Below are 27378 nucleotides of genomic sequence, written 5' to 3' on the forward strand. Positions count from 1 at the left end.
CTGAGTTCACAAACCAAAATCAACATAGTTTATTTAATTTTTATTTTTAAAATAGATTTTTTAAAAGGTTGTTATAAAGGCAATCAAATTCATAATATTTTAAGTAGGCTACCATTTGAAATAATCAACTACAGATTTACTATTTGCTTGGCTCTGATTGGACTCAGAATATCGATAGATAGATAGGTAAGATAGATAGACACAGACATAGATAGACAGACAGACAGAAAGATAAAGACTCAGACAGACAGAGACACAAACAGACAAGCAGACAGACAGACAGACAGACAGACAGACAGACAGATAGATCGATCGATAGACAAACAGACAAGCAGATAGATAGATAGATAGATAGATAGATAGATAGATAGATAGATAGATAGATAGATAGATAGATAGATAGATAGATAGATAGATAGATAGAACTGATAATAATGTAAATGTGTACCTTGAAATGTAATGCAAGTCGCTTTGGATAAAAGCGTCTGCCAAATGCATAAATGTAAATGTAAATAGATAGACTGATAGACAAAGACAGACAGGCAGATACACAGACAGACAGATAGATAGACACACAGACAAAAAGATAGACAGACAGACAGATAGATCGATAGACAGACGGATAAACACAGACAGATAGGCAGATAGACAGACAGACAGACAGACAGACAGACAGACAGACGGATAGACACAGACAGATAGGCAGATAGACAGACAGACAGACAGACAGACAGACACAGACGGATAGACACAGACAGACAGACATACAGACATATAGACACAGACAGACAGACAGACAGACAGACACAGACGGATAGACACAGACAGACAGACATACAGACATATAGACACAGACAGACAGACAGACAGACAGACATAGACACAGACAGACAGACAGATAGATAGATAGACAGACAGACATATAGACAGACAGACATAAACATAGACAGACAGACAGACAGACAGACAGATAGACACAGACAGACAGACAGACAGACAGATAGATAGACAGACACAGACAGATAGACAGAGAGATAGACCGACAGACAGAGAGATAGACAGACAGACAGACAGACATACGGATTGACACAGACAGACAGGCAGATAGACAGACAGACATATAGACACAGACAGACAAGCAGATAGACAGACAGACAGACATATAGACAGACAGACATAAACATAGACAGACAGACAGACAGACAGACAGATAGACAGACACAGACAGACAGACAGACAGATAGACAGACACAGACAGATAGACAGAGAGATAGACCGACAGACAGAGAGATAGACAGACAGACAGACAGACAGACATACGGATTGACACAGACAGACAGGCAGATAGACAGACAGACATATAGACACAGACAGACAAGCAGATAGACAGACAGACAGACAGACAGACATATAGACAGACAGACATAAACATAGACAGACAGACAGACAGATAGACAGACACAGACAGACATATAGACACAGACAGACAGACAGACAGATAGATAGACAGACACAGACAGATAGACAGAGAGACCGACAGACAGAGAGATAGACAGACAGACATACGGATTGACACAGACAGACAGGCAGATAGACAGACAGACATATAGACACAGACAGACAAGCAGATAGACAGACAGACAGACAGACACAGACAGGCAGATATAGATAGATGAAACAGATTGATATGGTATGGCAGCTGCTCCACACTGGAAAGGAAAGCCCTACAAAGGGTTGTTAAGACAGCTCAGAAAATAATTGGCACACAACTACCAGCAGCAGGGGACATTATTCCATGCTGTCTCAAGAAGGCGAAGCGCATCATGAACGACCACTGTCATCAACGGCTCAGGACTATTCTAAACAAGCACGAGATTCAGGAATAGTTTCTACCCCAATGCCATAAGACTGCTCTATATCTCAACTAATGTTTATCACTTATGTTAGTGTTAGATAAGAATACTGGACACTTCATAATGTCAAAAATGTCACTTTATTGACTTATTTTGTCACTGATTATCTTGTCTTATTGCCTTTTTTTATGTAATTTCTGTACATGTATATTTTTTGTTTGTATAGTAGTGAGATTTGTTAGATTTTGTCTCTCTGTGCAGTACCATTCAAGTATTTTTTTCCGACAGATGATAGATAGATGAGACAGTTAGATGGACAGATAGCTAGCTGTTAGGTACCTGATCACAAAATAACACTGCAAAGCTCTTGGTCTAACCCAAAATAACACTTCCTCTTACTTTCACACAAAGGTCTTCGTTGGAAACAAAAATAAAGGAAATAGCACCTTATTGCGGTGTTGTATAGCCAGTGAGTTTAAATTTTTAGGTGAACTCCTAGGTAATTCCAAGAGTATACTGCACCACTTTCCCTTCCTCAGCCAAGACATGAAGTACATTTTGGAAATGTAATGCCATTGACTCTTGACTTAGCTGTTTTTCACCTCACACTACAAGATACAATCTTTCACCAGTTTCCTGATCACATACACATCTCAATTGTCTAAATACCCTATAACAGGGGTGTCCAAACTCAGTCCACTGTCCTGCAGAGTTTAGCTCTAGCCTGCCTCAACACACCTACCTGGAAGTTTCTAGAATGCCTAGTAAGACCTTGATTATCTGGTTCAGGTGTTTAATTGGGGTTGGAGCTAAACTCTGCAGGACAGTGGCCCTGCAGGAACAGGATTGGATCTCCCTACCCTATAATATGCTTCTGCCAGTGGCTTGATCTGGTTTTCACAAGAAATCTGTTGAGAAAACACTGGAAGAGAGCCTGAAACTGTACAGTCTGGTACCTGTCAGTATACAACAGTCAGCAATGCATCCAGAAAACAAATTAAGGACATACTAAGAACACTTGTTATATTGTCTTTACTTATTTTTACATTTGATGCTTGTATTATGTTTATAAATATCACTTCCTTCAACCATCTGCTTTCAGTAGTATGATGTACTTTTTAAACAATTTAGAAATGTTGAAAAAAATAATTGATATACAACTAGTTGTTTCTTTCTGCAGCCAATGCGATTTTCCACTCAAAACAATTCATTACTAATACTTTGAGAACACAGCAAAGATTCAAGAAACATGGTCAACTTAAAGCACATAATTATAATTCTCTCAGAAGAAGAACTTCTGCCACACAGTCAAATTAAACCAAGGAGAATAGGCATCATTTAAGTGGGCAGTCATCTATATATTTCAGTTGCATCTGTGTTTGTGCAATTGTGCTGGAACAATCTCCACATCCATCTGCTCTCACAGATTGTAGGGTCTGCTGTCAGATCCAGGCGTTTATTTCTGGGTGATGGGAAATGAATTCTGGTCCATCAGTTCTCCTACTCGCTCCTGGAGAATCTGCACAACTTCAGCTAGGATGAAAACATGCGTGTCATCCAAATCCTGGATGATGAATTTCTTCCCCAGCGCTGACGTCTCATCCAGATAAAGAAGAAATTGCTTCATAGCTGGGTCACTGTTTCATATTTTAAAAGAAGAACCATAAATGAAGGTGCAATGACGCATGGCTTTTATTTTAAAGGTGCACTCAGAATGTTTTTGTTCGACTGGATAAGATGAGTCAAGGATGTAGCCACATGCAAAAGCAAATGTTTTCAGTTACAGATGACACTGAAGTAGTCACTGTCAGCCATTATTATTTATACCGCAAGCAAATATTAAATAACTGGTTACAGTCAATGGTGTTTTGCTGGGCACGCGATGTTACCAATGGCATGTGGTGGCACTGGAGTCTAATTTAATTTAAGTGTACATGATTTCAAACATATATAATTTTTAAAGTCACTGTTGATTTCTTTTTTTTTTTTTTTAAATGTGAGATAAATTACTCAATGCACCTTTAAATCGTTTTTGTGATTTGTAAAACTTACCATTCAACGAGAACTCCTTTTAAGACGTTAACCATTTTTGACGGGATGTGATAACACTGCTGTTCCTTCAGTTAAAGCGTCTGTTCCTATCTGAGGACAAAAGGCAAAGTTGTTTTGAACATAAGAATTTTCTATTTTTTAGCAGTACATCATGAATGTTTGTAATCGTTATACACGTTTGACATACTGTGCGTCTCTCCAAACGAATTTACAAACAAGAATTTTCAAGAAAATAACAAAATGACACTACATTACCGTCTAGTCGCAAGTCTTCTTCTACTAAACTGACTAGCGTTCGGTTTGTGAGCTTTACTGGCCCCTTCTGGCCAGGAGCACAGTTCTGCACCACACACTGAGAAGAAAAAGCTGCTCATAAACAATATAATCCCATTTCATTGTAGATATAGTAAAAGTATACGATTTAAGTGGAATATAAAGTTAGGACACACAGCTTTATTCAGCGTGATAAAGATTTCACAATTATTGTGTCTTGCACAGTCGCCATCAAAATAAAAGTAGTAGGGTCCCATGCAAGTACTACAATTAATACATTAGTACAAAAATACTGGAAAATTACAGCCAAGATCACGACCAACCGGTGTCTGAGGTAGGGATACAAAGAAGGCTGGTGAGTTAAGAAAATAAGGCTATTTTTTAGTCTGTGTTATTAAATATTTCTTTTTCTTCCAAGAATAAATAAAACGGACTTTGAGTTTTAAAATGTGACGTTATATAGTAAACAATAAATTTGATCCTCATTTCTTTTTTGTTATAGCTTAAAGGTAAAACAAATGCTGAAAGTTCTCACTTACTGTAAATAATTGAAGCAAAATACAGTACAAGGCAATGGTGAAGAGGGCAAAACACATGAAAAGGTAAACTAAGATGTTTTGACAAAGCATATTCATATTGGCAAGCATTAAAAAATGAAAAGAAAAAATAAATAAAACTGAAGTCAGTGGTGTTTCCATTTCACAAATAAATGGACATGAAATGGTTAAAGGATCATGAAAAAAAAAAGTTCAGTTGCAATTTTAGTACTTCCTTTCAGTCAGTGGTAAAACTATACTTTTTTTAATGTAATGGTTGAATCCTCAGGAGGCAATGACATGGCAAGAGATTGGTTTTGGACTGTGGACTTCAGAGATTACTTCATTCTCTGTCCTCCAAGAGCATCCTGAATAAATTGTAAAGTACGTTTATAGAGAAAAGTGTCCTTTTTTTCTGGCTTGCAGATGTTGAGGTGATCCACATCCACCTGGATGAGGTCCCCAAAACCCAGATCTGAATGAGAAAAAGGAGACATTTTGTTTTCTGATATCAGATACCTAAACTGACAACTGTCTTAGATTGATGATAAGAAAGAACTGCTGTTGTTCAGTTGCTCTGACCTACCTGCCGACTGGGGTGGAACTACCAAAAGTTTGAGCATTGGCCCAATGGAGGTTGGCAGTGTTTCTGCAAAGCTAAGGACCTTGTACTCTTGATCCTTTGCAATGCTACAAAAATTTTCATGTAAGTCCCGCAAAGCTGGAGAGTCTGAGTAGAAATAGATGAAGAGAAAAATTATGTGAACTGAGACATACTGTAGGACCTTAATCTTAGAAGGAGGAATTAAAGGTGCAGTAAGCAATTTCTGAGAAACGCTGTTGAAAGTGGATCGGATCGAGAACCACAACACACTTGTAGCCAATCAGCAGTAGGGGGCGTGATGATGGGGGAGGAGAGAGGGAGATTTGAAGAAAGACTGTAGAAAGAGAGATGTCTGAGAGACATTACAAGTTGAGAGGAATATCACTGGAAAAAGAAGAGTTATGATCAGGCAAAAGCTTTAGGAACCAAGTTAATATAAGAAAAGCTATCCAGCGCTGGGAAATCCTGAAAACAGACACAGAGGTTGCGATATTTTTTCTCCATACATGAGTAACATTGCTTTTGCTGTTTCACAGATACAATATATGCGGTTGTTGTAATGTTAGCTATAGTAACAGGACAGTTTTGAGTGTCATTGTTTGTCTGGGGCTGGTGTGCTGCTGCTGGCGACTAACAACCAACTCATGCTTGTATAAACTCGTATCCTGTATGTTAATTTTTTGCTCTTCCTCGTTGTTCGCTTTATTTTTTGAGAAGCATTATTTTGCTTTGCTTCAGCAATGATAAAGAGACATCCACTCTTGCATTGAGTGTTGTACATTTTGACGGCGGAGCAATGAAGGGAGGGGTGTGTTTGTTTGGGTTGATTTCAAATATCAACAGTGTTTCTCAGAAATCGCTTACTGCACCTTTGACATTATATTAAAATTCAGAGAACAAAAAGAAATCACATCATACCTCTACATAGTTCTTTCACTTCAATGGAAGGAAACAGGAGGTATCGGACATTTACAGAATACCCAGCCATGAATGTGCCGTGATGAGGAACACTGTAGAACAGAATTCCCTTCGTGTTCTTGATCAGTGCACTGAGATCAGGATCTTTTGAGGCATCTAAGAGGATCTTTTTCACAAGTAAACCTATGAATCAAATTATGATACAGAGATACTCAACAGACCCCATATTACAAATGTCTTTTTGTAAACCACAAAAACGAATATTAAAAAATAAAGTCCCTGTTGAAAATGTATATATATTGCCCCCAATATATAACCCCCATTGCAAATCAGAACAAATCAAACAAAAGTAATTGAAATAGCTCAACACAACCAATGTTTCAAGTGGTTTCAAATTCAACTGAAAATGCAACTGTTAATTTCTGCAGTCTCAAAATTATTCAACCCCCTGAACAGAATCCTTCACAACAGCCCAAATCTTTAAAACAAGCGTTGTCTCAAGCACACCTGATGCAACTTATCAAGGGCTTCATTAGTGGCACAAGGTGTGCTTGAGCTAGAACACATGAAATATCTGAACTGGCTAGGTTTGTTGAGTGTCACGTTTGACTGCGTGTTTGAAATATGGCTCAGTCAAAATAATGGTACAAAAAGAGAAGATATCATCGCCCTTCACAAACAAGGAACAGGACACAAAAAGATAGCAAAGGCACTAAATGTAACTAGAGACACTATTGGAAGCATAGTTTGCAAGTTCACAAGTTAAAGGAACTGTGGTTACACTACCTGGACGTGGCAGAAAAAGGAAGCTATCAACGGCTGCAACCAGATTTCTGGGAAGGCAGTAGGGCTGTCACTTTTGTGAAAAAATCCTGTTAGATTTTTGAGACATAAGTGTTCATTGAATCGATTGTAAAAATCGATTTTCCATGTCTAAAGACGTTTCCATTTTAAACGCCAAATACAGGCAAATCCACGGACAACTAACAGGCATTAGGACGAACGTAAAGAGGGCGTTTGAGACGCGCACAAGTCAGCAATATTTCTGATGATTTATTGGCGTGAAGTTTCGTGCAATGTGTGGAAGGCAAGATGGATTCATTCAAGTATCAGGAAATCCTAGAAGAAAACGTCATGCTGTCAGTGAGGAAGCTGAAGCTTGGGCGTCATTGGACCCTCCAACAGGACAATGATGCCAAGCATACCTCAATTTCCACCAACAGGCTTGGTTGCAGAAGAATTTCTGGAAAATTCTACAGTGGCCATTACAGTCACCTGACTTGAACCCCATAGAAAATCTCTGGTGGGATTTGAAGAAAGCGGTTGCGGCAAGCAAACCTAAGAAAATTACTGAACTGCAGGCCATTGCTCATGAGGAATGGGCTAAGATTCCTCAGAATCGCTGCCAGAAGCTGGTGTCTGGTTATACATCTCATTTGCAGGAGGTCATGACAGCAAAAGGGTGTTCTACTAAGTATTAAAGATGCTTGCCATGAAGGAGTTGAATAATTTTGAGACTGCAGAAGTCATTAAAAGTTGTATTTTCAGTTAAATTTGGAGAAACAACTTGAAACATTTGTTGTGTTGAGCTATTTTAACTATTTCATATATATATATATATATATATATATATATATATATATATATATATATATATATATATATATATATATATATATATATATATATATATATATATATATATATATAAGCAGTGGCAGTTTTAAATGTAGTTCAAACAGCAATTGCAATAGGATTTTGTTTTGTTATTTTGAAAAAGCTATTCTATCGCAAATGAATGTAACAGTAAGATTTGGAAGTTACTCTCATATTCAGGTGCTGGTTATTGTAAGACCCACCATGGACTAACCTCCCATACTGTGGGCTACCCAGACCACAGGCCTGTCCCCTACACCTGCATCCTTCAACTTCCTCAGCAGTTCCTGACTCCTGTAGGCCAAGGACTTCCTGTATAGCACAAAAAGTGAAAAGAAAAAAAACTAAACAAACATTGACACCATGTACTGTATGCTACATTGAGTTAATCAGATGATTTATTGATGTACTGTAGATCATTAAATATTCACACCATGACTGTTTACCTTTGGTTTTCAGCAGGACACTTAGCCTTCCAGTCACTTAAATGGGTGTCATACTCCACAGACAGGATCCTGAGGTTTGGACAGTCTTCAGCCAACCATGACTGTGGAAAATACAAAATAAGATTTGAATTCCTGACTTTGGACTTTGGTCTGACTTTCAAAATACCTCTGAAGCTCTGTAATGCCATTATACCACAAATAGTATTTTGGTAACTGAGATTTTACCCATATGTTTCTTCAAGAAAACATCTGACCTTGGGCCAGCATTCAGTGTAGTCCTCTCGGACCCCCTCCACCTTGTCATCATCCGTCACATCAGGGTCCTTTTGACGCCATGTTTTAAAAGCTGCTCCCAAGAGGCCGTGCACGAAGAGAACATCAGCTTTGATTGGCTGGCTGAATAAATATGGAAAACATATATTAGTCAAACAAATCATCTACACTACCCTTCAAATGTTTGGGGACAATCAGATTCTTTTTAAAGAAATTATAACTTTTATTCAGCAAGGATGCATTAAATTAATCATGTGACAGTAAAGACTTTTATAATGATACAGAAGATTTCTATTTCAAATGAATGCTGTTCTTTTGAACTTTCCAACTATTTTTAACATTGCAAATAAATGTTTCTTGAGCAATAATCAGCACAATAGAGAGATTTCTGGGGAATCATGTGACACTGAAGACTGGAGTAATGATGCTGAACATTCAGCCTTGCCATCACAGGAATAAAATACATTTTAAAATATATTAAAACAGAAAATGGTTATTTTAAATTGTATTAATTGTACTATTTTTATTGTACTATTGATCAAATAAATGCTGCCCTGGTGAGCATGAGGCAGTCCAAATAAGCTAGCATGCTTACTTTGTGCGGCATTGTGGGTGCAAAATGTAAACACCATCCTGGTACTTCTGCCTTACTGCATCTCTGTCCAAATTGGCTAAAGCGCGGGCAGCATAAGATGCCTGCATGATGTGTGGTGACTGGATCATCTTAGCCAGGACAGATATCCAACCTTAAGGACAACCACAAAATAAAATAAAATAAATACTCTATTCAACATTAAATCTAACTCATAAATCAGTAATACTAAAGTACAAGGCTAACCCGACTGCACTATGGCCGTGTGCGCACTCTCATTCAGGGCGAGATTTCCAATAATTCGCACAATGTTGCACTGAATTTTCGGAGAGTCTCTGCGAAGCTGGTAGACTCTTTGCAAGAGCTGCAGTCCTCCATTAGCAACAATGTGGTCACAATGACTGCGGACCTGAGAACAAAGAACAACCCAATTAGAAATGCTTTGAATTTATATGTTTATTAAAACCAACAATGATTTGGTCAAGTCAAATTGGTCTTAAAGGGGTCCTATTATGCCCTTTTACGAAGTCTTGATTTTGTTTTTGGGGTGTGCTAGAATATATTTTCATGCTTGATTGTTCAAAAAACGCATTTAAAAAAAAAAAAATTATTTATTACATTATTACAGCTCTTCTCTCCCCAGTCTGGCCCGAACACGCTGATTTCGATGAAGCCCCTCGTTCCGAAATACAAAATGTGCTGTGATAAGTTAGCTGGCCCAGTGTGTTGTGATAGGCAGCGCTTGGTGCGTGTTCGGGAAATGTCCCGCCCCTCCATAACAGCGAGTTCTTCTCTAGTGTAAATACTGAGGTTGGCGTCAATTTCAAACAAATTGGAGCCCGATTCAGACCCTGACAGTGTCTCTTTGACAGCGAAAACACTAGCTGTGTCCCAAATGACACACACTATGTACTTATGCACTATGTACTCAACCGTGTAGTGTATGAACTTTATACGTTTATTTTGTCTTTCAACATTGGAGTCTGATAGCCCCTCCCTGTCTGCTACATAACTAAAGCTGCGACAGTTGAGTGCAAGAAGTGTCCAACGTTCCACACTTCGTTTTTTTCGGTTAAATAAGTGCATCATTCGGGTACTTAAAGTGCACTTTTTTTTTTTTCTTCAGTGTGAACACACTACTTGCACTATTTACAAAATGGCATAGAATAGTGTACAAGTACGTGATTTGGGACGCACATACTGTCTTCTCTAATGCAGCTCATCCAGGCCTTGCAGACCTTTTTTGCATATTGCGTAGGTGGGAATTATTATATATCCAGGAAAAAACACGGTGTAGTCCAAACGAGCAGTTCGTTATAGTTCTTGAAAAGTGGATTCTGTCAAATAAAATATCTCCCTGTGGAGTAGACTTTGAGCTTTGTAACCTTTCAGATCTTTTTAATGCGCAAACTGCAACATTACACACTAACTAAAGTTGAAAAAGTGGAAAAGCATAATAGGACCCATTTGAACTTAATTAAACTGAAGGTACACATCCAGAAATATCTACAAAACATCACTCATCATACACAAGCATCCTGTTTTTTTGATCATCGGCTACTTCCTTGTTGCAAAATACATGTCATTTTGCAGAGTTTGTAAATCTTCACCTTTGAGTGCTGGACCAGGGCCTGCAGGCAGAACGTCTCCACCTTCTCAGAGGGGGTAGAAGTGAGACTTTGTGCGTAGGGCAACCCATTTCCTCCAAAACACCACAGCCCTCCCTATAACCACAGACCAAAATGCACAGCTAAAATGCACACTCTTTTTTCTGGATATAAATTCGACCAAATAGAGTGCAACAGTGCTTGCTCACTTTTTCAGCACCCTTGGTTCTGGAAGTGTTTTTCCCATTCATATTTCCCATGGGGATTTAAAAAAAAAAAGGCTTTAAGAATTAAGCAATGAACCAAACCTACCAGCTACGAAGTGAATCACAACAACATTACAAACTTTGATTTGAAGTAAAAAGATACTTGAAAATTTAACAAATAGACTAGGTGTTCAGTCAGGGAAAGAACTACAATCCCATGAAACATCGTGAATGACTTAATTGAAATTAAAAATATGGATTTAAAGATGCTCATTAAATAATATATCTCTATGTTCATTGCAAAATATGCACATTTATACACATATTAAAGTAGTTTGTTAGTGTAGGGTGATTGACTATTACATTCACAGTGTTTCATGGGATTGGTCAGTCGGTTTTGATTTTCTGATTGGTTTATCACCTGGAATTCCACTGTTAAACAATTATGTAAGACATAAGTTGCCATATACAGCAATATCAATGAACAACCTTGTAGCTCACAAAAGATTATAAGCTATTGTTAAAAATCAGTTCCCCTACTGAGAAAATGAATGGGATCTTTATTTGCAGATGCTGGCTGTTGCACTCTATAGCTTGAGTGTGTTTATGTCTCACCCGTTGAGAGGCTAGTGATTGGCTGCTCTCTCGAAGTGCCAGGTAAGTAAAGTACTGCACACACTGATCCACCTCTGACTGGGGCAGAGATCCCAGTAACTGCCTAAGTTCCTCTTCTATTGATATATCCTGTACATGCACAAAACATTAGCACTAGTAGCTGACAGCAGTTCAATTTGGCTTTTGTCTGAATGATAGCTACCCACATCATCAGAGTGTGGCAGTAGAGGAGGAGGGAGAAAGAAGCGCAGGTCCACGTTAGGTATGCGGGCGAGAGCCACAGATGTGCGCTGATCTACCACCTGTGCTGCAGTCCGGTATTGATAATCTGTGTCGGATAAGACCAAAGATCAATCAGAGCTCACAGAATATATAGAGATGTGTTTTTTTCTCTGGTGGGCAAGAGAAGTAGAAATAGTTTTTTTTTTCAGCAAGAACATTATAAATCTTGTAATAATGGGATTGAAGTGCTGCTGTCTCTGACCCTGCCAGTGGTGATTTTGGGCCAGTTCCTGCACAGCCTGCTGTCTCACGGCCCGGTCAGCAGAGAAGGTTCTCTTCAGCAGCATCCATAGCGCACATTCATTAGGATCTGCGTCTAAGTGACTGAGACGCTCTAATTTAAAAAACAAAATGGACACATGCTCATTTCAAATAACTACAAATACAATGACACGCTAGAAATTATGGAAACAGATGCCTTCAGTTAAACATAGAGTACAGTAAAGTTTTCTATAGTCTGTCAGTCTACTACTATGGCACACTTTGCTAAACTGTTTTGTGCTAAACATACACTATCATACAAAAGTGTCAGTAAGATTTTTTTTAATGTTTTTGAAAGAAGGCTCCTATTTTCACCAAGGATGCATTTATGTGATACACACGTTATGTATTACTTTTACAACTTAAAATTACTGTTTTCTATTTTAATATATTTTTAAATGTAATTTATTCCTGGATGGCAAAGCTGAATTTTCAGCACCATTACTCCAGTGTCACATGATCCTTCACAAATCATTCTAATGTGCTGATCTGATGCTAAAGAAACATTTCTTATTATAAACAGAAGTATTATCAAGCAGTTGTGCTGCCAAATATTTTTTTGCAAATTGTGATATTTTCACATTTCTTTGATGAATAGCTTTTATTCGAAATGGAAATATTTTGTAACATATGTATTTACTGTCATTTTTTATCAATTTAATGCAAAGCATACTTGCTGATTTCTTTAAAAAAATCTTACTGACCCTAAACTTTTGAACAGTAGTGTATATTATAAACTACCCTTCAGTCTCAAACCTGATGCCAAGTATGCTGTGATAAAAAAAAAAAAAAAAAAAATAATTTAAAGCAGTGTATTAGATTGCACATTATGCACAAGAACAGAGATACCTGTCCCATTTAAAACAGAACAATATTCCATGTCAATTCCTCTCTGAATAACTACAGGTGACATCTAGTTAAAAGCATTAACAGGCTCCATGACTTGTCATTGCCATCAAACAGAGATGAAACTACTCACCGTCCAGTGGGTGATGAAGAACTCTTGATGTAATTTCAAGAAACTTTCTAGCTGCTTTATGAAGCTCCTTCCTGGTCTTGATAGCGAGGCCTGAAACAGGAATATTGTCTGTTGAGGGCAATTAATAAATTCTAACAGGTAAATCAATTGTAATACATGAATGGCCTAATTGTAAAAAATATAGAACAATACATTTATAATATACTATCAAAAAAATGTAATCTAATTGAAGACTATATGATGCCCCTTCAAAAACTTAATTTATGCCAAAGAACTCTTGAAGCAAAAATACTGGTCTGTTGTGTTAGTGGATTGGATTTTATTGTTGACTACTATTTTGAAAAGAACGCCTGAACTGTTGTGTAATGAGGTAATGTGTGTGAGAACGGAGGTGAAGGAGTAGAAAATAGAGATGACGTTCGTTACTTGGGTCTCGGGTGCTTCATTGTTTTATAACTCCAGACAAATACCACAAATTGTTTGTTCAAAGCGTCTCATTTTCATCACTAGCAAGTACTTTCTTAAGCAAATCAGGACCTCTGAGGCACATTCGTTTGCAGTAGTGGTGAAGTATTTCCTCATTTGCAAGTTGCTATGAGGAATAAATGTAAATGCAAATTGATCTTTCAGCTCACTGATATTTACACACTCTCTCAAGCACAAAAGCGTGAAAACTGAATGTACCAGAAGCAAGGCTCTCTTGTTCCTTATTAGTGGAGTGAGTCAGGTAGATGTAGGACTTGTGCTTCTCCTGTAGTATTGCACTGGTGTCAATAGTGAGGGCCTGGTTGAGAGTAACCACCTCATATGTGATGAAAACACAGCCTCTGTGTAAGCAAACTTGATTAAGTCACAATATGTTTCAGAGAGGGATAACAAATCTGGCTCGGAAGATATATTACTTTTAACATCTGCTTCCTCTGACATTCTCTGTAAAATTGTATGATATCATTTTATTGATGGCTTGTCGAATACATGCAAAAATAAAACATAAGAATCTGCAAACGTACCCCAATACTATTGCTCCTGTCACTTTTGCTATTTTTCCTAGAGACAAGAAAGAGATGAAGACCAGCATTCAGTATTATTCAGTTAAGCATTCGGAATAAATCTGTCAATTTATCAAAGCAATAAATAAAGCATGCAGGGACTATCATGCAGGACTGATAGGAATGTAGCAGACACAAACAAAATGTATTTTTTATGGGAAATATAGACTACCATTCAAAGATTTGGGGTCGTATTAATTTCTAAAATGTTTTTGTAATAAGTCTTACACTGAACTAAGCTGCATTTATTTTATCAAAATAACTGACAAACAGTAATATTGTGAAATTTTATTACAATTTAAAATAACTATTTTCTATTTGAATATAAGATATATAGTATAATATAAGATAGATATAAGGTATATACTATAATATAATATATAATTGTTGAATATAAAATGTAATTTTTTCCTGTGATGGCAAAGTTGAATTGTCAGCAGTCATTGCTCCAGTCTTCAGTGTCACATGATCCTTCAGAAATCATTCTAATATGATGATTTGGTGATCAAGAAACATTTTATTATTAACAATCTTAATGAATGGATCTTTAATGAATAAAGTCTCAAAGAACAGTGTTTATGTGAAATATAAATCTTTTGTAACACTGTTTAACATCAATTGTAACATAAATGTCTTTACTGACACTTTTGATGCGTCCTTGCTAAATAAAAGTATTGTTTAAAAAAATCCTACTGTCCATAAACTTTTGAACGGTAGTGTAAATTTATGAATAACAACAAAATATTATTTGTTTATCTTAAAAAAAAATAATAATAATAGAAATAAGGGTTTTAAAATGTATGAGGAGATGTCCCAAAGTCACAAACAATACATTTAAGAATATCAGGCCCTGTTTTATTTGGTAGGTATCTTGGATAGTGCCAGATATATTAAGGCTGTGTGTCAAATTCAAGGGAGCTGCATTCCTAGACAACCTTTTTTTTGCACCATAAAAGCAGTGAAGGTGGTCATGTCAGTAGGTTCAGGCTCTTACTAATATCTCTCCATGGCAGTGCTCTCTTCACAGCAGGTCCAGTGCCGCAGCTCAGCCTCCGGACGCGAATCAGTCGCATGGCGGACACAGACATTGGCTTCCCTCGCAGATATCAGACGATTGCACACATCAATTCTTGGCCAGAGGGCCGGTGAGATAGGCTACCAGCTGTTTATGATTGCTGGTGATCTTCTCACGTCGATTATAACCTAGATGCTAAAGGTTAAAGAAGAGGTGGTGGAGTCATGACATGGGGAGTCACTGTCAGTTGTTTTCATTCTGTCTATTCAGTTTTGGAAACACTCAACACACTTCTTTAGTTATAGAGACTGCTGATATCAGGCTAACTGCTTACTAAACATCTTACATGGGTGATATTTCGTCATTTGATGAGGTTTAATAACCAGTCGGCTTTTAAGTTACATGAAAAAAGCCGAATAGTTGGGAGGCATTCTAGCGAAATTCATTGCGTGCGTGCGTACAAAATTGTCATTTAACGAATGAAACTACGTTAAATGTGCAATTTACCTATAAAACTGAAGTTCCTTCCGATAAACGCGGCACTGAAAAATATCACGCTTGACAGCAAATATAAACAGGAACTGTTTTCAAGACTGAACGCGCTTTGACGTAGAGCGCCATTACCGTAAGTACCGCAAAGTCAGTGTGTCACGCGTCGAAAAATGTCCTACCGTAATTGCTCACTTCTATTGTTCAAAGTTTTCATGCCTGTCTGGAATAGTCCTAGTCCAGAATGCTTTGCTAGAATATTGACGGTATGAAACTAACACCAAACAGGATATCCAAGTCAGTTGTGCAGTTGGCACAGTAAGTCTATATACAATTTTAATTCGTTAGTATACATTTAAACCAGTTGAGACAATGCCTTCCTCTTGTCAGGGAAATCCGTGCATGGTCATTTCAAGGATGCCAGGTCACTTCCAGGATGTGTGTGCTCTAAACCCTCTTGAAAACACCTTAACATTCGTCCTTGTCTTTTCATTCATGTTTAACACTCTCAAACTGACACATTAAAAGGATAGTTCACACAAAAATAAAAAAATATGTTTTCATTTAGCCTATGTTGTTTCAAACCTGTAAGACTTTCTTTCTTCTGTGGAACAGGAAGATATTTTGAAGAATACCAGGGTTCAAACAACATTGGACTTTTTTCATTGGGAATTTTTTTTTTGTGTTCCACAGAATAAAGTAAGTGATGGTCACATGAGGGTGGGTAAATCTTGACATAATGTTCATTTTTGGCTGAACTATCTCTTTTATGATAAGTGTATAATGCTCTCTACTATGTATGAAGGCATTTGGTTCAGTTAAAACATGCAGATGTTTTAGACAAAAAATTATTGCAAAATGCATCGTGTCTGTTTATTTTTACAAGTACAGTTGCATTGGGAAATATTTACAATGATTCCAAAAGACTAGAGTTCCCAGAAAACAAGCCAATAAATACACAATTTAATGAGTTTGTTGCAAAACTATTTTAACTTAGTGTTTGCAATAACTGTCTGTCTTTGAATTTACAAGAGATCAGAATAAAGGTCTCAGAGATATGTCCTCATGCTTATTGCGACCTTCAACATTTCATGCTCTCTCTCTCTCTCTCTCCCTCCCTCTCTCTCCCTCTCTCTCTCTTACACAAACCTATAGAAACAAAAAACGCATCTTACTCTCTCTTTCAAACACTTTCTGATATTTTTGATTGACTTTGCACACTTATGAACAAACAGAAATATGCACATATACACAAATCAACACATACAAGTTTTAAAAAACTGGCCATCAATATTGCTTTCAGTTGTCCAATTTTCCAGTCCAAGTCTATTAATGCATGTATCTCTTCCCCCATAACAGTAGCATGTCCCCTTCCTTCACGTGGTCGTCTCCTGATAGGCTCGTATGATGCTCTCGTAGGCAGGTGGTGGAGTCTGGCCAGCATGGAAGCCCCTTAGATTGTTGTTGCCCCAGAAGGAATCCGGTCGGGTTCTGGCCCGGGGTGGGGTGACCATAGAACTGACAGTGCTGGTTGATCCAGCCGCCCCAGGGCTGGTAGTGAGAGTGGGGGTTCGTGGCAGGCTACCCTGGGCACCTTCCTCTGCCTCGCGAGCAATCTGGCTACACTGAATGAGAGGATGAAAGGTAGAGGCCCGGAAGCTTGATTTGCGGCCCGGTGAGTCACCATAGTCTATCGGTGAGGACGAGGTTTGCCGATGGAAGGAGAAGGCAGCGCTGGCCAGACTATTATTGCTGCGTCGGTCGAAGCCACTGCTGTGCCGACTGTAGCCTGGCCGAGAGCGTGGTGAGGACGAACGGGTGGTGGAGCGGGACTGGTGGATGGGTGCACGCGTGATGGTGGCTGATGCCCGTCGACGAGACATCCAGGTCAAGATCATATAGACCACAGCTCCCAGCAGAAGACCAACAACCATAGAAAGACAGAAGGCCAAAATCACATCCCCTGGAGAAAGGAAAGAAAATGAAAGTGGTAAAGAAAAAAGAAAAGAAAAAAAGTTTGTGACAGTTTGAGTCTACACTAGTTGCCAATAGTCTGAGCCAGTCTGCAAGTTTTGGGCGGTCGGAGTTGACAGATTTCACTGAAAATCATGCAAGTGTATGGATGGGCACAGACTTTTTTTAGCTTCACATGATTCCATTCAGTCAGAGGATATCAGACATGTTTGATATTTTAGGCCGATTTTAAAACACATATGCTGTGTCTAAATATGCCTACTTCCATTCTATATAGTAAGTGAAAAATCAGTTTGTGAGCTGAGTAGTATGTTCGAATTCACAGTATTTATAAAACAGAAGGCGAAAAATTACCTGGATGACCTACAAGTTCCGGCGAGATTCTGAAGCGCACATTTAATGGATACGGAAGAGGATTTATGAATGGGAGTGAAGCGACGCAATTGATGCTGTGGGTCACATGACAACATGGTGGATGTGATAGGCTACCTCCAAATTTCATTCATACTGTAGTAGTCACACATTCATACTATATAGAACATTCTTTTTTTTAATGGTCATGAAGTAAGAGTGAGAGCATCTCAAATGGAGGGCTGCGTCCTTCCTTGACCAGTCCTTCTAGGGCGGCTATCCTCCTATCAGCATTGAACACCAGATTGAGATGGTTTATTAAGTCCGCAAGCCTACGTCACAAATTTGTTTCTGCCCCCATGGTCACGGTGCGAAAATACTATTAAAATGTAATTTTGGAAACATACTTTGTATTAAAAATCATTATATTTGCTGGCTTTTTGTTAATGCAATACAGTGAGGGCTTACATTATTGTAATTTCCATAATTTGGGACAAGTGTTGCAAATTCGCTTTAGCTACAAGCACTATTATACACGCATTGGATGGCTGTTGTCACAGTTTTATATATGTTTATTGTATCTGTCCCTATACAAATAAAACATTAAATTTACACCGAAACAAAAGATAACATCTATGCCAAACAATGTTTTGTCTTACATTTCATAATGAACTCAGACAAGTTCTGCGCCGACTCGTTTACCGTCAGTTATTTTCGTGAATTGGAATGTGTGCAAATTATTTATAGGACATGAAGGATGCACTTGATGCATCCTTCAAAATTTGCTGAATAATTCATTATTCATTGAATAATTCGCTTATTGTTTTCTTTTCCTTAATGGAAATGTCGGCCAGGATTGGGCCAAATTCCACAATAGAAGGCACACCCAATGTTTTCTTATCCTTTGCAGCTAAAGTGAATTAAATAGTTTGCATTTTAGGAAACTTCCTGTTATGGCATTCCACTGTCTACTCTAGAGAAATACCAATTTCATTAGCACACAGGACTTTTATCTTGTACAGGTCATTTTGAAACTGACAACACTTTTGAGCAATTGGGTTAAAAAGCATAGGATAGGAGCCATGTGTTCTTTTAGTGTTATATTTGAATGAAACAGACAAATTATAGCCAATTTTAACCACAGCACATAACACTTCTATGTATTATTATAACAATATGACATCAAAAACTCTTTAGAGACTTGTGTGTGTAAAATAATACGGATATTTATATGCAATTTTCTCCCTGGGTGAAAGGAATCACAGTCCAGAGTGAAGGATCATCTGGAAATGACATTTGGAGAGACCCAATGGAAAAAACTGCACATTGGCGGTGTTGTTTTTTATGGACTGTTTTTGCCAATATATTTTACCGCTAGTTACTACAGTCTGCATTTCTGTTGAAAAATGAGTTCTAAAAGACTCGAGACAGCATTTTCTACACTCTCCAGATTTTTTAAAGAAGTACAAAGCTGACAATGTAACATTGTAAGTTAATTTCCATGTATGCGAAAGAAAACCCTATATCAAGTGTGTAAAGATGGCAATATCTTACTCAGTCCGAAGGACTCCAGTATGTCCACAATGGGATGAGTGCTGTTATCCGCCATAGCTCCCTCCAGATATACAGGGGAGACGAGAGGGGACACAGTCTCTCCCCTCCAATTCTTCCTCTCACTCTTCCTTTGAACTTTTTCTTGTGTCTCTCTCTGTATCTATCCAGCTCCCCAGTTCTAGGGACCCTCCTCTCTCTCTTTCTCTCTGTCTGCGTCTCTTTTTCAGCCCCAGACTGCTCAGCACTGTGGTACACAGGATCCTCTCCAAGGCCGGGGTCGCTACTCTGTTGTTTGTGGAAAAGCAAAGTCTTCACTTCACATTTCCTGCCTTTCCTGCTTAAAATTAGCAGCAGGCTGTCCTTATCTCCGCAGACCAGGGTTCCTGTGGGATGGAGAGGAAAGGGAGGAGTGTACAGAGAGGAGGAGAATCAAGGTGTGTGTGAAATCCATTTCTCCTCCTGTCATTTGTCATCTTTCCCTTGGCCAAAATTCATCATATTTTACTCGTCCCTATTTTCCTTTCTCTTCCAGACGCTTGGCATGAACAATGACGTATACAATGAACAATACCATTGTGTCACCATGATGGCACTTTGCCAGTTTGCGGTTTAAATCTATTTTAAAATGTAATTTATGTGATTGTAAAGCTTTCTTTACTGTCACTTGTTGTTTAAATTAATATAATTTATCTTTGCTGAATAGAAGTATACATTTATTTCACAGTACTGACCCCAAATTAAATGGTTGTGTATCTCTATTATAATAAATAAAATATAATGCTATACAGTTTAAAAATAGCATGAAAAATATGGCCATTCAAAATATTAGAGTAGAGGGATGTGGACACATTCGTTAATGTTTACAATGTCTTTTCCACATCTTACAATGTGTAAATTAACATAGAAATGTCAGCTAAAAAAAAAAGCACAGTATAAAATCAAAACCAAACAGACAAAACCCTAGCATTTTTCTATGTATTTCATAACAAAAGATCTCATAACACCATTTCCAAGATTTTTGAGCTTTAACTGCTCCACTTTGTCTGCTGTAGTCTTGCTGGTCATCACAACGCTTCAGATTTTCCACGTAGAGTGCCAACTTTGTGCTGGGTTATCCTGGCGAGGCTAGCTCTTGTAAAAACAAAACCCTGATAAGATCCCTGCAGAGAATGCAGGATTTTGCCCTGAACCAGACCACTTTCACCTCAGTGTGCTTTCCTTTCATAGTGTTCATTAAGGGTATCTGGAGGTTAGTGATTAAGAACAGTAGATAGCATGAGGTTTTAGGACAGAGCCGCTGGCCTGGGAGGAACGGGACAGGCCCTATACTGACATTTCCTCTCATTGTTGCTTTGGAGTGCAGATGTCAGCGATTGCCTTACAGTTCTGAAGTATACATTACACTTCATTTTCAGCCTCTTACGTGTTTTTGCATTAAAAAAGCCCACAAGAACATGGCCAAATCATGTTTGTGACCTCTTGGCTATAATTTATGAGAAAGAGTTTATTTATTTATTTTTGCAATTGAAGACATTCATTATATAACCTGAAATCTTAAAAAAAAAAAAATGTATTCATAAAATAAAGATTATTGTAAGGCTTTCACTGAAGTCACTAATAATATATCAGAAATAAAAGCCACACTTCTTATTTCATCCTAAAAATAGTCTACAGTTCTACAGAAATATAGTTCTACAATATTTGTTTTTTTTTTGCACATTGTATAATATATTTTATTGTTTTTTTTTCTCTCACTAAATTTTGTTTAGTATTGTATTAAATAAATGTATAAATAAATAAAATAAATGTTATTGTAAGGCTTTGGCTGAAGTCATTCTAATTTATCAGGAATGAAAGCCAAACTTGTTATTCCATCCTTAATATAGTCTATAGAATACATGAATCATGAAAATCTTTTTTTGTGGTATAATAGTTGCAAAAAAAAAAATCTTTTCATGATATGTAATATATTTCATCTGATTTTTCCTGTATATTTTGTTTGGAATCTTATTGTGTTATTTATTTGTATTATTTATGGCTGCTGTAACTCGTCTATCCCATCCCATCCTGTCTTATCCATATCCTATCCTGTCCTATACTATCCTTCTATCGTATCCTATCCTGTCCTGTCCTATCCTATCCTCCTATCCTATCCTATCGGTCTTCTCTTGATGGACAGCAGATGGCTCTGTTACTCTTCAGAGAACATGTTGCAGCTAATCATCATTTCAGGCTGTACTCTGATTTTTTATCTGATTTGCATTTCAAATAATTCCCTGGACATCACCGTTCTTGATCTTGTTTGCTGATTAGTTTGTTTATTTGCTCGACAGTGTTAAACTCTCTTTCTTTGTATTCTATTTCTGGAAAACATCTGAAAACAATGTTGCACATATGTGGCTCTAAACAGTTTGTCACCTAATGGGCTCTTCAAAATGATGGAGGACACAGATGCTTCATGGAGAAGGTGAGTGAATGTGAATGACATAAGATCCTCTGCGCACAAGGACTTATGTCAGTAACTTCTTTGCTGCGCTCTCTCTCACTCTCTCTCTCTCTCTCTCTCTCTCTCTCTCACACACACATCCATCTGCAGTGACCGTGTGGAGGTCATTGCTAAGCACTGCTGTTTGAAAACCAGCAGACTCAGCAGAGCGGTCTCTGAATCCTGAGCTTAACGCTCCAGTCAGGCATTTCACTTTGCTTTTTTCCTATAACACGCGTGTGTTGTGATTGAACCGGTAATGGGATTGAAAAGCATAACAGTGTGTCTCTGGTACACATGGGAGTTTTTTTCCGCCCCTCTCGAATTTCACTTAATGGAGTCCCATGCTTGAGATATGCCATATTCCAGCATCTTTTTTCATTTTCCGTGAGCAGAAGCTCAGACATGTAACATTTTAATCGAAACACTTAGCGTAATGTTGTCTGGCATTGCTAAAGTAACACACAGGACTCGATTCGGGCCTCACTATTGGTCAACAGACTGCACTCGAGACCTGCACTCTGATTGGACACCAGGTGGCAGTGAAAACTAATGCTGATGCCTACAGTAGAGTCTGAGAGGCAGAAAGAGAGCGAGAGTGCAAAGGGAAGAGGCTGCTTCCTGCAGAAAGCACTGAACTTCAAAGGGAGGAAAGAAACCGTATGTTTGAATGGCATGCACTGATTAGAAACATTTACGCTTTTTATATAGGGTTGATCCAGCTGATCCTAGATCATTGGAGAAGTCTCGGGTGGAGCCGCATCCGCTGCCCTGCATCAGCACCACTGACTTGGAATCAGTGGAATGGCATCTGCTCAGCGCTATGCCCGTTCAGACAGGGAGATTGCCAACGAGATGCAGAGGCTGCAGGGTAGGTGCTTACGCATGCTTTCTCTTAAAGGTGACCTCGCCACGGTGTAGGATGACACAGCATATATACGCAAGATGTCATTTTCTATAAAGACTTTTGAATATCTTGAATGTATTCTAACTTGGGTTGTGATGTTTTAGCATGTTTTGTTTGATGACTGCACCTATGATGTCTCTGCTCATGTTATTTGGCTGTCTGAGTTCAGTACGTCTCTCTGCAGCCGTGTGTTGTGAGACGTGCGATGCAAATTCCCAGGATCGTCACAGCCACATGCAAAGTTTACGGTTGGTTTACAATTGATGCTTTGCGGTGCTTATGACGTCTCCAGTTGCAAAATCATCCTTGGGGAGAATTTCTGTCCTGGCACTTCCGGAGAGTTTGTTTGTGTTCATGAGGATACACATTCAGTTACACAATCCCCTTTTTCAGAAGTTTAAATGGTTGAAAAGTATAGATGCTCTTTGAATTAAGCACTGAAAACTGGTGTAGAGTATCTTTGGTCAGTTTCACATTGACCTGGATTGTATTGCTTGCGTGCCCTTTGTGTGGACCACTTTTAAGATTGAATCAGAGGCAGTGAATGAATGGAGAAATGAGATTAGGGTGAAGGATTGCCCAGAGAGAGACAGCGGGAATGAAGAAAGAGAGGGTTTGAGAGCAGAAGAGCTGACTCTGGATGTGTGTAGTTCTGCAATAAACAAGGTACAGTACAGTGTGTCACCTCTACAGTAAATTATGAAATGCTCTTTCCGCATTGCTCGTCTTCAAAGAGTTAGGTAATACTCATTTAAAGTAATAGTTTATTATTTCCCCCCCAAATATCATTGTTTACTCACCCTCATGTTGTTCAGAACCCATACAACTTTCTTTTTTTTCTTGTGGAAAACACTAGGAGAAATTTTAGACGCAATTACAAATTTTCCATCCAAGTACAATAAACAGGGACTGGAGATTTCAATTTACAAAAGCACTATTTCTGTCAGGACCACTATCGTCAAATACGATTGACCATTAGCATATAGTTTGGATTGGCGGAATGGTTATGTTCTGGGCGAGAACTCCCTGCGCATCCATGCAGCCTAGCATGGATAAGACCAGGGAGAGCATCAATAACCCCCTTAGGGTAAACAGAACAGAACCAACAAAAATGTATTGCAGATATAATTAATTCAAGATTTAAAGTGCAACATAATTCGAGAATTTATTCTGATTCAAGGGGCACTCAGAAGGCCAAATACTGACTGACGAGTGGAGGAGCTGGGGATGGAGGAGGGTAATTCGCTCCTGAGAAATGTGATTGCTGCTGATAATACTGAAAAAGCTTATATATGTATGTATAGTGATAGGTGTCGTATTCCTATAGGTAGACGTGGATCAGCTGAGAGTCAGATGATGCGAGCTTGACTAACGTGACCTGCCAGAACTGACGCTACGCTTAATATAAGTATCATTAAAAAAACTGTTTTTGGTCATTGTTTGTTGTTTGTTTTAGTCTGATCATTTCAATGAATTGGTTGATCTGGTTCACAAAACTGACCTAACCAGGTCAGTGTAGGGATGGGATGCACCGAAATGAAAATTCTAGGCTGAAAGTGAAACCAAATATTCTGGATGCACTTGGCCAAAAAACCGAAACCGAAAATAGATAAATTAATAATCAATTAATTTAACAAACTTATTTTATAATCAATGCTAAAATATTTAAAACTGAGTTGTACAACATTTAAATTGCACATAAGGCAGTTTTATATAAACTTTTTTAGTAACAGAGTTGTTTCTACTCATAAATATACTATAAACATTTAAACAACAATAAACTGTAGGCTAATAACTTGTTTTCATGATAGATTTATTTAAACATAGCCTAAATTAAAAAATTAAGACATCAGTAACAGGTTAAGTAAAAATATAATAAATGTATGCAATACAGTGCATATATTTAGCAAAATGCTCTTCTCTAGTTTTTTGTTTTCTAGCTAACTAATGAGTTTATGGACATTAAATAGCCTTGAATATACGTAAGGTTAAAGGGTTAGTTCATCCAAAAATAAAAAAATTATATCATTCATTACTTACCCTATTGTTGTTCCAAACCAGTAGACTTCCATTCATTTCTTAACAAAAATTAAAAACTTTTTGATGAAATCTGAGAGCTCTCTGTCCCTCCATTGACAGCTACACGACTGACACTTCAAAAAAGTTCATAAAGAGATTGTAAAACTAATCCATATGAATTGAGTGGTTTAGTCCAAACTTTTCGAAGAGACACGATCGCTTTATATGATGAACAGATTGAATTTAGGTTTAGGTTAATTTGAATTGAATTTAGGTTAGAATTTACATAAACAATCAAGTCACACATCAGTTGTGGTAAACTAAAGCTCAAGTATGTTTGCTTGACGTGCGAGAACCAATGAGGTTCATTCTCGTGTGTTACGCAGTAATACGCAGGATGTTAGAGCTTCCGCAAGAGGATTGTTCTCGCACGCCAACATGCGTTATTGGCTTGGAAAATTTGTTTCCATCACAATTGCTCTCCACACAAAATTGCGTCATTACCTCTAGGAATAAATCCTTATTTTTGCACAAATGGTTTGAAAAAAATATAGGCCTATACTCTGTCATGGATTTGTTTGATGAAAATGGAAACATTTTATCTTATGAAGACTTTTGTTTTTCTACAGTTTCCCCAGTCCATTTAAAGAGTTGTAAAAGCTTTGAAACATTGAAAAATCACCTCACTTTCGGAAGTAACGAAAGGAAACTTCCTGTGCTAATAATTGATGGTATTGATGGATAAAACTATTTTCTAATTCATGTAATAATAAAAATATTAGATTAATGTTTCAGTCCAATTATAAAATCTCTCCTAGAGGGATTTTTTGTTTTTGTTGTTGTAATTCACAGATCGCTGTTGTTCATTGGAAAGAGGCATGGTTAAATAAAGGGCTAATCTAATAGACAGGGCTTAGATTAAGCCATGATTAGGCCTTAGTTCAATTAACCTGCCTTAGACAAAAAATTACTGTGTGGCAGTGACATATTTTAAGATATGTCAGTGCAAATTGCTTTCAGTTAAAATGGCTCAAACATGCATTTTAGTCGGGGACTAGCTTAAGCCTTGTCTGTAAAACTGCCCCTATGTTCTACTCACACACAAGCAAAATGTAATATGTTGTGAATGGTAAATAAATATTACATCCATAAACAAATATTTGCAAAATGCATAGCTTACCTAAATGTAATTTATTCATAGAGATTCTTCATAATGTTTGTGGCTACATAATATCTTTCATTTGAATCATTCTTTCTTGACTGAATGTTGAAGCCTGCTATAAGACTCAGTTGGTTCAATAAAAAAAAGTAGATCTCATGGCAATTCGTACGAATTCATACCACCTCACTCGTACGAATTAGTACGATTTTTGCTAAATTGTACATATTTTATGAGTTGCCCCCTGACACCGCCCCTAAACCTAAACATCACGTGGGTTTAGACAAATGTACGAATTAGCCACCTTTTAATCGTTAGATCGGTTGAGCTTCTGTTTATTTTCGTTGATCAATGTTTATATATGTGGATAAAAGCATAATTTTATCTGTTCATTATATAAAGCGATCGTGTCTTTCAGAAAATGTGGGCTAAAAACCGCTCAAATTATGCATTATTTTTCACGATCTCTTACTTTTTGAAGTGTCAAAGTGGTTGTAGCGTCGGTGGGACAGAAAGTTCGCAGATTTCTTTAAAAATATTTTAATTTGTGTTTCGAAGATGAACGAAACGAAAGTCTTACGGGTTTGGAACGACATGAAGATGAGGAATTGATGACTTTTCATTTTGGTTGGACGTAGCCTAGGCCTACTACAAGCTGATTTATTGACGTCTTTCCCCAGGTGAAACACTTGAGCGATTACATGAAATCAGGATTAATTTCGGTAAGTTGTAATGTATATTTCAACATAACGTTACCTTTTGGTGTCCACCCATCTTATTTTCGTGCTGTAGTAGAGAGGAGAGGAGATGAGATCAGAGGTTCACGTGCGTTGATTCTTGCTGCAGCTTCAACTCTACAACGATCCGTCACGCGCAAAGAGCGCCAAAACGATCGTTTGAATTTCATTATAAAAGCGACAGAATTTCGAAGTTAAAACTTTGATTCAAATTTAAAGTAACAACTTTTTGCGATTATTGTATGGCATGCGCGCTACAAAGGAAAAATCAGTAGCACAGACTAAAATATTTTAGATTTAAGATTAATATCGTCAATCGTCCATAGCGCTAATTTAAACGTCTGATTCGGTTACACTGATTTCGGTCCTCCAAAACCATTTCTCCCCAAAACCGAAAATAGCTGTTTCAATGATTCAGTGGTTAACAGCTCAAAATGTCTTATTTTGTGCTTCACAGAAGAAAAAAGTAAAAAAAAAAAAATTCTA

At 37.7% G+C, this 27378-nt stretch overlaps 3 protein-coding genes across 4 annotated transcripts; all 3 read right to left on the reverse strand.

The window, feature by feature from the left end:
- Positions 1 to 2869: 2869 nt before the first annotated feature.
- On the reverse strand, positions 2870 to 4186 carry gtf2h5 (general transcription factor IIH, polypeptide 5). 2 transcript variants are annotated; one of them, XM_081379254.1, is made up of 3 exons: positions 4161 to 4186; positions 3906 to 3995; positions 2870 to 3490 (listed from the first exon to the last, which is right to left on the reverse strand). In XM_081379254.1, the coding sequence occupies exons 2-3, from the start codon at positions 3938 to 3940 to the stop codon at positions 3310 to 3312; spliced, it is 216 nt and encodes a 71-aa protein (XP_081235380.1). In that variant the 5' UTR covers positions 3941 to 3995; positions 4161 to 4186; the 3' UTR covers positions 2870 to 3309. The 2 variants fall into 2 exon arrangements, with proteins under 2 accessions (XP_081235380.1, XP_081235381.1); XM_081379255.1 differs by having other exon boundaries at positions 4093 to 4170.
- Positions 4161 to 15936, reverse strand: serac1 (serine active site containing 1). The gene is made up of 17 exons (XM_081379253.1): positions 15725 to 15936; positions 15197 to 15412; positions 14164 to 14200; positions 13838 to 13980; positions 13154 to 13243; positions 12116 to 12247; positions 11838 to 11959; positions 11632 to 11760; positions 10814 to 10927; positions 9450 to 9612; positions 9207 to 9357; positions 8593 to 8734; positions 8339 to 8439; positions 8107 to 8204; positions 6237 to 6419; positions 5301 to 5444; positions 4161 to 5189 (listed from the first exon to the last, which is right to left on the reverse strand). The coding sequence occupies exons 2-17, from the start codon at positions 15288 to 15290 to the stop codon at positions 5053 to 5055; spliced, it is 1980 nt and encodes a 659-aa protein (XP_081235379.1). The 5' UTR covers positions 15291 to 15412; positions 15725 to 15936; the 3' UTR covers positions 4161 to 5052.
- A 608-nt stretch (positions 15937 to 16544) lies between these two features.
- On the reverse strand, positions 16545 to 27037 carry myct1a (myc target 1a). The gene is made up of 3 exons (XM_081379557.1): positions 26912 to 27037; positions 19586 to 19968; positions 16545 to 17669 (listed from the first exon to the last, which is right to left on the reverse strand). The coding sequence occupies exons 2-3, from the start codon at positions 19638 to 19640 to the stop codon at positions 17083 to 17085; spliced, it is 642 nt and encodes a 213-aa protein (XP_081235683.1). The 5' UTR covers positions 19641 to 19968; positions 26912 to 27037; the 3' UTR covers positions 16545 to 17082.
- Positions 27038 to 27378: the final 341 nt, after the last annotated feature.

This window comes from Scardinius erythrophthalmus, assembly GCF_964197995.2.
Source record: "Scardinius erythrophthalmus genome assembly, chromosome: 11".
In the NCBI taxonomy this organism is placed as follows: domain Eukaryota; kingdom Metazoa; phylum Chordata; class Actinopteri; order Cypriniformes; family Leuciscidae; genus Scardinius; species Scardinius erythrophthalmus.